Source organism: Pocillopora verrucosa, chromosome 8 (assembly GCF_036669915.1).
Source record: "Pocillopora verrucosa isolate sample1 chromosome 8, ASM3666991v2, whole genome shotgun sequence".
NCBI classification, from domain to species: Eukaryota; Metazoa; Cnidaria; class Anthozoa; order Scleractinia; family Pocilloporidae; genus Pocillopora; species Pocillopora verrucosa.
Genome location: NC_089319.1, coordinates 19,535,976 through 19,546,841, shown reverse-complemented (window position 1 = coordinate 19,546,841; position 10,866 = coordinate 19,535,976). Strand labels below are relative to the sequence as shown.

General features: G+C 38.4%; 2 protein-coding genes across 3 annotated transcripts; one reads left to right on the top strand and one right to left on the bottom strand.

The window, feature by feature from the left end:
* The first annotated feature begins 152 nt into the window (after positions 1 to 152).
* LOC131777803 (ubiquitin thioesterase OTU1) lies at positions 153 to 6,380 on the top strand. Of its 2 annotated transcripts, none has more exons than XM_066171289.1 (8): positions 153 to 250; positions 636 to 762; positions 2,194 to 2,374; positions 3,016 to 3,057; positions 3,487 to 3,641; positions 3,973 to 4,059; positions 4,833 to 5,005; positions 5,865 to 6,380. In XM_066171289.1, the coding sequence occupies exons 1-8, from the start codon at positions 239 to 241 to the stop codon at positions 5,991 to 5,993; spliced, it is 906 nt and encodes a 301-aa protein (XP_066027386.1). In that variant the 5' UTR covers positions 153 to 238; the 3' UTR covers positions 5,994 to 6,380. The 2 variants fall into 2 exon arrangements, with proteins under 2 accessions (XP_066027386.1, XP_066027385.1); XM_066171288.1 differs by lacking the exon at positions 153 to 250 and adding an exon at positions 257 to 440.
* Positions 6,381 to 6,668: 288 nt separating this feature from the next.
* On the bottom strand, positions 6,669 to 10,734 carry LOC131777813 (uncharacterized). Its single transcript, XM_059094158.2, has 5 exons — positions 10,213 to 10,734; positions 8,789 to 9,043; positions 8,116 to 8,275; positions 7,901 to 8,003; positions 6,669 to 7,221 (listed from the first exon to the last, which is right to left on the bottom strand). Exons 1-5 carry the CDS (start codon positions 10,292 to 10,294, stop codon positions 7,123 to 7,125), a joined length of 699 nt encoding a protein of 232 aa, XP_058950141.2. The 5' UTR covers positions 10,295 to 10,734; the 3' UTR covers positions 6,669 to 7,122.
* Positions 10,735 to 10,866: the final 132 nt, after the last annotated feature.

Sequence of the window (10,866 nt, the reverse complement as noted above, 5' to 3'; positions counted from 1 at the left end):
GGAGTCAGATTGTTCTTTTTACTTTTTGGATCATCTGGCTCCATAATTTTGGTGGTTTAAGGTGTTTCTATTTCACGCGCACTTGGTGGTTCCCGCCACTTTGACACAGGACCTCTACCATGAAATGAAGGGTCGCGAATGTATGATTTTATCGTGTCAGCGATGTATTAGCATATTTCTCCCAACCAAGCATAGAAGCGAGGCTTCAGATCGGATTCAGGAATTTGCAGACTTTAAGATGGCGTCTATGGTGAGAATTCCGCTCACTTTTTCTAAATTTCTTAACTCATTTTTCTTTTCCTTTTGCTTGAGTTCTGAGAGGATTGTGGATGAGAAGTAAAAATGAACAAGTTATCTTCTGAGCTGAATTAAAAGGATATTGAAAATGATACGAGCAACAAAAAATGGCGATGAACTGGTTCACAAGTAGCACAATTTTGGTAAATTAGTGTATTAAAGTCATAATAAATGGAGTAGTGGCAATCTAGAGTTGCTGTTGTGTTGTTGGTTATGAAATCCACATTTAATTTTGTTTTCGTACTGTCATTTATGTTTTGGTACATACTGATTCAACTCTAAGAGCTTTATATTCCATAAGTTGAATTACATTTGCAAATGGATGCTTTACCCTAAAGGTTTTAAGATGCCAATATAAGGGTGGAAGACGTAACAATCTTGAAGGGCTCTCTGCCAACTCTACCATTGCTGATTTGCAGGAGAAGATATGGTTGCTAACAGATGTTCCACCACATGCACAGAGAAGTAATTACTGCCAACTTTATTATTTTACCATCATTTATTTTATGTTACTTGTGATGACATTTGCATGCACTTGATTTGCACCTGTTGGTCATGGGAGGTGTCAGAGATGCCTGGTTCCAAAGAATAAGATTAAAAAATTGTGTCTGGTCATCTGCGTAAAACAAAAGCAAAGCAAAGTAGAGGCAGTAGAAAGTGGGAAGTTGTGATCTGGTCAACCAAGTGTTTACACAGAAATAGACTTGCTTTGAACAGGCCTTTGAACAGGAAAGAGGCTGAGGGTAACCACTCAATGATAGAGACATGAAAACAAGAAATCAATTACTGTAATAATTTGATTGTGCACTGGGGACACTTATTTACTTTTGGTACCTCAAGGGAGGATGCTTATTAGGGACAGGGTACTTATTTCTTTTTTGAGATACAGCAAAATAGATTATTTAAGAACACTGGAAAAGAGACTTGTCGTCCCTGGATCTTTTCTGGGCAAAACAACCAGCCAAGCAATTGTTACAAAATTTTAAGATGCTATCATTTGTATGAAGGAACTGTGCATTCACATGGACATACTAAGACGTATCCTACTGTTTTAGTAATGAAGCTTTAACCCTTTAGCTCCCAAGATCTCATCAGTAACTCTCCTGAATGTCTGCCTTACAATTCTTACAATTTTAGTTCAGATAATTTCATATTGGATCACCTAATAATACCCTTAGTCATATTTTTCTTTTTTCTCATCACTTGTCCTCTTGATTTTGTTTTGATATTGTAAGGGGAAATTCTGTCTTGGTCACTCATGGGAGTTAAAGGGTTAAGTGAGAAATTAAAGAAAGATGGACCAAAGTTAATCTGAATTTACATGTACAGTAACAATGCTGGCTCTGAAACAAAATAGGGCTTCTTATTGATATATGGGGTGCTTATTGGAATAAGACTGCTTACTAAATAGGAGCACTTAACAGAATAGGGGTGCTTATTGACAAAAACCAAATTTGGAGGTGCTTATTAGAGAGAGAGAGAGGTTATTTGGAATGAGGGTGCTACAGTAAATCAAATTGTTGTGGTAGGTGTTTTACAGTATTTGAAAACAGCAATGTTTATATCATAATTACATGGTCACTCTTACTGTCTCACTCTTGTTGGAGGACCTGACAACAAAGCAAACAGTTGTAAAGTGGACTATGGAAAAATAAGATTTTTAAGTACAGCTCTATTTTTGTAGTGCATAGACTTGGGTTCAAAGACATGATTCTCCTTTAAACATTCCATGATAATCTTGCAACTCAGGACAGATTTTATCAGTGGATGAACAGAAAGACAACTTGCAGCAAGATTGTAGGAATGATACCATATGATTGCACCTTTCTTTTGCAACAGCCTCAATTTGGTGTAACATGCTTATTTCACTGACATGTAATATGGGAAAATTTAAAGTTCTTTTAGGATTTCCACCAAAGCAGTTGATCTGTGAAGATAAAAGTGACTCTTTGTCCTCATTGGACATCCGCTCAGGAGACACTCTCATCATTGAGGAGGATAAAAAAGCACCAAGAGTACCTTTAGACAGTTACAAGAAATCTTTAGGAAGTGCTGCACTAGGGAAACTGACGAGGAAGTAAGTGACACTTGGCGTAAACTAACTGAATACTGTTCTATTCTGGGCTGTAAATGCAGGGTTTAAACAGCTCTGTAATTACAGCACATGTAGTTTTGAATGTACAGGGTCCTTTAGGAAATAGGGATGGGGAACAGGATAATGAGACATGCAGTAAAAGAAGGCTTTCAACATCAGGGAGAAAATTAAAAAAGTTCATTTTTAGCAGACATAAGATTTCGATGACAATTACATATTTATAATAATAGTAAGCATGGTCAAATTCCATGCCCTTATGCCTAAGTCTTGCTCATATAGTTCAGACAGGAACTTGCATCAGAGGAAAAGACTATTTTGTTATAGAATCAAACAGACAGTATATATATTTGCTTACTGTTGAGTCTATGAGCTCAGAAGGGCTGCATACAGTTGACCTCTTGGCGCAAAACTGATTTCTATCATATTCCAGTCAAATAGAAAATAACAGTGAATTGTAAATGATTGATCATTATGGTCTTAACATACATGTAGCTCTCTACTAGAATGACTTAAAGAAAGGCCCGAGTGTAGACTTAGAAAAAAACACCTTTCTGCCCTTAGAATCAGAAAGTGTTTGTACTGTACTACCATTGAACAAGTGTTGTTTTTGGTTTTCCATTCAGAGTTGTTCCAGCTGATAATTCCTGCCTGTTCACAAGTGTTAGGTGAGTCAGTTGCTCTGATAGCTTTTGATTTGATTGCAACATTCAATTTGATCAGTAATTTTTTGCAATGAGCAAACCATGGGCAAGAGAAAGCTAAGGATAACTGAAACCCATGAACCTTTTTATCTGTACACTGGCTTCATGTATTGTGCCAGTTTAGATAACCACTGCCAGAAATACCAGAAAGTTAAGCAAGAGGTTATTCATGAACATGTATGAAATATGTGTCTTAACTGGCTTGCAAATATATTGTGCTGCTAGCATCACTTGTGTTAAAAGTATCTTTTACAGTGAAAGGGAAAATAAAAGAGAATCTTTGGTTCAGATGTGCATTTTGTAGCATACATGTATTCACTTTAAAATGAGAGATCATTTTTGTTTCCTGGACAGGAGGTATTCTGACCCCTCTCTATGTTTGCATTTTTTTAGTTATGTTATGGTGGGTGACTCCTCCTGTTCTGCTGAATTAAGAAAGCTCATTGCACAGTGTGTTTCAAATGATCCTTTGACATTCAATACTGCTTTCCTTGGCCAAGATAACTCAGATTACTGCAACTGGATATTGAATAAAGACAATTGGGGAGGTATAGTAGTCTTAAGCTGGTAACACAGGTGCCAAGTGTGCTCGCTGCAGCAATTATTGTTTTTCCACTAATCACCATGATTGCAGTAGAAAATCAGTGATATCTGACATGTCAGACATTGCCGATTTTCTAGGTGGTCAAATTTTCCGCAGCCAGTAAATAAAATTGCCAGGTGTGTCACTGGCTTTAAGTTTACTTTACTATAAATGCCATAGAAGAAGAGATTTAAAGCTCCAAGATACTATTTTCTCTGGCTTCCTTTTATTTATCTCCACTGATCTAGTTTAACAACATGCAACACACTCAAGTGTTTTTTTTAATCCTTTTTCAGGAGCAATTGAGCTTTCAATTCTGAGTAAGCATTACCAAACAGAGATTGCTGTTGTTGATATTGAGACTGGAAGAGTTGACAGATATGGTAAAAATCACTTTTACATCAGCACGATTAGGGTAGTCTTACTATGTGGTGAAAGGGGTTCAGAAGGGTTTCTGAAGCAGCATAAAGATACACTCCCCCACTGAAAATTGTTTGCATGGTTATCGTTTTTTGGGGACAGCATGAATGAATTATTTCACTTTTAACCCCTAGGAGTGACTAACACCTAATTTCTCCTAACAACATCACCCCAGAATCAAACATTAAGGTCAGGAGAATAGTGGAGATGATCATCAACTGAAGAAGCTCTTGATTGTTGAACAAATTCTCCTTGTCAGAACCCTAGGAAATGTCTAGGGAGTAGTATGGAGAATATTCATACTGATGTTAGGGAGTAAGGGGTTAAGTGATCCCCACGTTTCTTAATCCTCTGAAACCCACATTAATTGCTAACATGTTTGAAAGTCGGGCTAGAATCGTTTGCTTGTTTGTCTATAAACAGTTTTCGAGAGGCTTAAAAAGAGGAATCCACAGGGTCAGTTAGGACAACTAGATTATCCCAGGCTGTCAGGCGGTTGCCCTTTAGGCAAAGCCTTAAGCAAGCAAGATTACAATCCACGCCCAGAACGCAAACTGGAATTCACTCAGCTATTCATGCAAATCAGAGTGTTGTTATCAACAATTGTACATGGAACTTTCTTGAACTCAGTGAGATTTTTCAGCAAACATTGCAGTCCAAGTTGTAATTTTTACTTGCCAGAATAAAGCTTATGAGATGTTGATAACTGAGCTTCATAACCAAACTTGCTTTCTAGGGGAAGGCATTGGCTACAGCAAATGTGTTTATCTGATCTATGATGGCATTCATTATGATCCTCTCGCTGTACAAAGTTCTGACCGTACAAAAGAACCTCTTCAGACTGTTTTTCCTGTTGGAGACGACATGCGACTAGCTGAAGCTCTTGAAATTGCTGCAGGGGCTAAACAGGTTAGAATAATAGATAGTAATAGGTAGTATAATAGTCAGAATATAGAATAGCTTTATTTTTATTCAGAGGTTTGTATTAAGAAGAGTTCAGATCTCTCTGATTTATTAATTATTGTCCGCCAAAATGGCGGACAATAACATCCTCGATAAGATCGAATTGTAAATGTCTCTTGCTCGTAGATCAGAATTACCTTTGCGTGTATCTCTCTGTTTTGAAGAGATTGAATATATGTTTAAAGTTTTCACGACGTCAAAGAGCCTGTTAGCCTTAGGCACACTTGGTGCACTTGCGCGCATTCGAGAGTGGATCCACCTTCTTCAGCTTTTGGCACCGTTTACACATTCCCTCTCTTTCAATCATTTTTAATGTTTCTACTGCATGGAAACGGATGCTCATTAGCCGCTCGGCGTCAAACACGCGTTTTTGCACCTACTTTACGTTTTCGCGCGCCTGGAACAAGTTTCACGAGTGCCCACGCCTTGAATCGGTTTCTCTTACTCGTGCGCTTAGGTTTCACGTTTTCCCGCGTCAAGAATCGCCCTTTCCCATGCTTGAATTTGCTTTTACCTTTTCCGTTGTTTCACTCCGGGTGAACTCTTTTCCGCGTTTGGCACCACCTCCACTTTCTCCCGCGCTTGGGTCAGGTTTCCCGCCCTTTGCATTTACGGGACCTTTTCCAACATAAGGCTTTGGTTTCTCCTCTGTCTGGCCAGTTTTGGTGACGTGAGATCTCACTGACCTAGGACTCTCTCTTGTGATCTGTATTACCCGCTGTCGTGTTTAAACTAGTCACATCCGATCATGAAATCAATATCATAGCCCTTGCTTTGTGTGATTATCTGAACTTCTTCATTCCAGAAACGCCAATTCACGAACCTATCTCAATTTTCTATCCGCTGCCTCGTCTGTGAAACACTGCTCGCTGGGCAACAAGCGGCTCAACATCACGCAGTTACCACAGGTCATACGAACTTTGGAGAAGTCTGAACAAGCCTTGAGGTTGGGTGGTTTGGACTTTTTCCAGTTCCTCCTGGATTCCGAATACGGACAGAGAAAGGCTGGGCGTGACGCATTCCAGAGCGCGCTAAAATGTGGTTACCCAACAGAAGTGGTGTTTAAGTGCATTCACGAGAAATGCTACGTCTGACCACAGAGTGAACGAAGTCTAAACGCAAAATGAACGCAGTCCGCAGCTGAAACTCCAATTTTGCGAATACTTGCGCAAAGAACTGGAAATGTGATTTAAAGAGCCCTTATCATTTCCAAGTGTCAAGTTTGCCGAGGAAACTAACTGAAAAACGATACGTTAGGATATAAAAACTTGAAAAAAATATCATTTTGTTGAATGTGAATTTAAATGTATTATTTATTCAAGTCTTGAAATCGTCAATATTTGACTAATCAGATTTACTCTCAATTTGAAATAGTTCCAAGTGTCGTAACTATTCAATCTAAAGCAATTGAATGGTTCTTTTATTTCAATCCTTTTTGAAGATTTAGATAGCAGTACTTTCATAATTGCCAGTCAAGTAAATCATCTGAAGAACTATTTTCGATTGATGAACAACACTAATGGCCGACCGATTGAAATCTGTCAACCATCAAAGACGTATTCGAAAAGGGGAGCTGGCTTAAAGTTGTTCAGTGATTTTGATTGTAGGGTTAGGATCCACGTAATTAAGCACCGTTTTTTCCCTCGGGAAGTACGTGCGCCATGATTGGTCGATTTAGCGGGCCGTATTTCACTGCAAGGCCCACTTAATTCAAAAGATTGTTTCTATTGAAAACTTCCCTTTTTAATTGAAGATTTGATAACTATCTTACTAACCTCGTCTTCACGGCCCATACAGTAAGTCACAGAACCTTGTTTTAAGGCCCGCACGCTACGCACTCACGCCTTGAAATCCTCACTAGCAGAAAAAGCTCGTTCCTTAGAAAACGAGGTCAATAAGAGGTAAATGAAAGAAATTAAAACAGAACAAACAAGAGAAGATTTAGTTCGATCCGTCATATTCATTTAGAATCACCGCGACATCATTTCAAAACGAAAACTGTAGGAGATTATAACCTTCAATCGCTTGAAACTCAAACAGGTAAAACCGCTGTGAGTGTTGTTTTATATTGGTGGTAAGCTGACTTCATTTTCATATCCTGCCAATTCACAATAGCAAATGAACGTCTGGATCGTACCAAGTTTTAAATCGTGTACCACCACCTAAAAATAAGGAGAAAAAATGTCAACCAGTAGAATTTTATTCAGGTTGGTTACTTCGACGCCCGAGGAAAAGAGTTTTGTTACAAAGGAGAAATTACTCTAAAGACCTTGCTTTTCTCGTGGAACGAACTGACCTCCCCACCCAACCCCTACCTCCTCCCTAGGCGTAAATGATAACTGACCGGCCCCCAACTGGCAACTGACCGGTAACCTCAAGAGGGGATATATCGGTTGGAAGGAGTGTTGACCTTTATCAGGCGATAGATTTCTGGCAAGACATTCCTTATTATAGGAAAGACCTGAATACGTTCTCTTTCGCCAGTAAAGTGAAACGATATTGTATCTGTCTTAATGAAGTGGTAATAAGTACATTAACTATTAAGTATAGCTTCTTTCTCTCTTGCCGCTCTTTTAAATAAAAAAAAATTTAATTCAGATATGGGAAGAAGTTAGCTCGAAAACCTCACGGTCCCTTTAGGTTCCAGTAGTGACTGAGCTAAAAAAATTGCCAATTAATTATTTCACTGTAATGCCTCCTTTTGCGAGCAATATATATTTTTTTCGTTTGCTGCTTGTTTGAATCATGATATGGAGGGACTAGGGATCGTATTGAGAGCAGGGAATTGTATTGATTATTCCTTAATGATAAAAACACCTCATAAATAAATTCACACAGTACCTTTTCCAAGTTCCAATCTGGTAGCACACCTGTATTGTCATGCTCAATCGTGATTCTCTCAACCAAACCAACAAATTTCGTCTTTAGAAGGAATGAATCCACTCTGGAAACCAAAAACAAAAAGAAACATTTAAAAAAAATACAATTTGACCCTAAGTTAAATGCCCATCATTTGATAGTTCACTGCAAATTTTTAAAATCTGTTTGGAACGCACCGTCCTCTTGTAAATTCCTTCATGTTATGGTTGGTAAGATGAATTTTTGTCGTGCTCTCTTCCACGCCATAAACCATTCCATAGATATTGATGTACACTTGAGACGTGGTTGCTGCCAACCTTAAGTCAGCGGTATAAATAGTAACGTTGAAAAGGTTCTCTGTCAAGAACAAACAAAATGAAGGAAAATTTCAGTCAAACAAGCGCGCTAGTGGCGCAATGCAACAAATGAAATGTAAATGCGTACAAACACAATTAGACGCCATTGTAACCCTGATGTTTGTCGAAGTAAAATGTCTCCAAGCTTTAATACAACCTTATGCCTCTAATTCTGGCGAGGTTTTGCTGATTACACTGCGACGACCATCCCGACCCCACCCCCCTCCCCCCCGCACTTCATTATTGTAAATCTTATCGAATCTGCCTTAACTTTACAGTCCATAAAAGTCGCTTTACCCTTTAACCCCTAAGAGTGACCAACATCTAATTTCTCCTCACAATCCCACCCCTGAATCACATATGAAGGTCATAAGAATAAAAGAAATGATCACCAACTTAAGAAGCTCTTGATCGTTAAACAAATTCTCCTTGTCGACACCTAATGGAAATGTAAGGAGAACAGTAAGGAGAATATACGTACTGATGTTGGGGTATAAAGGGTTAAAAGTCACACCTTCAGCTGTTGGGCATCCTTTCTCATTGATAGCTTCTAAAACTGACTCAGCTCTTTCAAGTACTGCCTTCGCTGACAAACTTGAATATTTAGGACTTTTCGGAGGTGCACGATCCCTTTTGTCGACGGAATTGTCATCTCCACTCGTCTTCTGGCGGGCAGAACTTTGTTTTGAACTCCGGTGGTCCGTGTGCGGATCATTGAAGTCTTCGTTTAGATCTAACCAAGATGCATCTCTTTCCAATTCGCTGTTTCCTTGGGAGTGTAAAAATATAAACAGAAAAACTATTAACAAGGAAATGTGCGCTCAGAGGCAAACATGAGAAAAAATAAAATAAATTAAAATTAACTTCTATTTAAATTATCTTCTGTTCGAGAAACTGGTATAATGTTTCCCATGACAGTGATAGACAGTTGTCAGTCGTGATGTCATATCATGCGATCCGGCAAATAAAAGGCGTCACTATTCCTTCGGTGTCGACTCTGCCATCAAACAAATCCTGACAAAGGTTGACAGTCACTGCATCTAAACGATAGGACAGTACCTTTTTCAGAACCGTTTAAAAGAAAAGAGCTCATTGTTCCAACAATATGTATATCGATTCATACGTTTCTGTATTGATGGGAATTTTTATTTAAGGTCAGAGTAAGTTTATCGAGGGGAAATAAAGGCCTTGTTCCTAAAAGCAGACGAAACAGTTTACACCAATAACGTTCTCTCGTGCGTAACTGCGATTAACCATCCGGAAAAATTAGCATTGAATGTCGGCATGAATTATCATTAATTTGGCGCCTGTAGATGATTTAGCAAACCAATAAATATACCATAGCTTTATTGAAAATAGAGAACGAAGTAAGTTAACACACTTATAAGGTAGTTTAAAAAAATAATAAATACTTCTGGGTTGCGAACGAAGCCCTGAAAGTTTGACCATTGACAGAAGCATTACTGAAAATTATGAATAAAACGTTTATAACGAATTCCTGCTGTTCTCATTCTAAAGAAGCAAGAATTTGTTTTGTGTCTTTGAGGAAATGAAAACTGCACACATATTATTGGGCTGCTTTTTACATATCTGTGCATTACCACAGTTGCAGCTCTGTAAATTTATCGACGGTTCTTTCTGGTTAAAATCGAATATTAAAAAAGTTTAATTATGCAAAGATGTGTTTTTCAAAATCAAACAAGCTTTTACTAACAGAAAATTGAATTAAAGAGTATTTAACCGAATTAAATACTGATTTATCTTGAATAGCCTGTGGAAGGAAACTCTCTTTAAAAATATGCCGTCTTGAAAAAGTAAGTAAGCAGGTTAGATACATTCGAAGGACGTTACAATAAATCAATCAAGCATTTACAAATCTTGAGTTTACTTTAGTAAATAAATTTGTAGCAAATTCAACACTTCAGACACTTCTCATACCTTGGTTTCTTCCTCCGTGAACGACTAGACTTGTTGTTATCACAATCAGGGCTATAGCACTTTTTCGCCAAATGTTCCTCATAACTACAAATTTTTATCCCTTCTCGACTGCGTTTAATTCAAGTTTACCCGTCTGTTGGGTGTCAGCTTCGTTGATTAACTTCGATTGCAAACTATGGTACTGAACACTCGGAACAATCTTAGTTTAGTAAATCAACCGAGTTTATCTCGAATGGAAACTGCTCCTGTGTTCGTATGTTACTCCCGCATCGAAGTGAAGCTCACTGGTTTGTAATTTTGTCACCGTTTTGCACCAATTACTTTGTATACAATTAGAATTACGCGGGAGATTTAATGTGCTGCACGCGTCAATAACTGTCGGTGCAAACTTAACAACAATGCTAATTTCTCTGTCAGGGCTTCTTTCAACCGTGTAAATCCTCTCAGGGCACAGGCAACAATTTTTTCGCTTAAATTTTCACGTGATAAGTTTGGTCTACGTGCTCAGTTAGGAACGGGCGCGGTAGTAGCCCAGAGCGGAAAACAAGACGAAGGCTTTTATCTCCTACCCAGGCTTCCTCTTTCTTTCTCTCTGCGCACATATTACGCCCCCACAGCAGCAGGCTGCGATGTGTTAAAGTCACTGCGTTATTA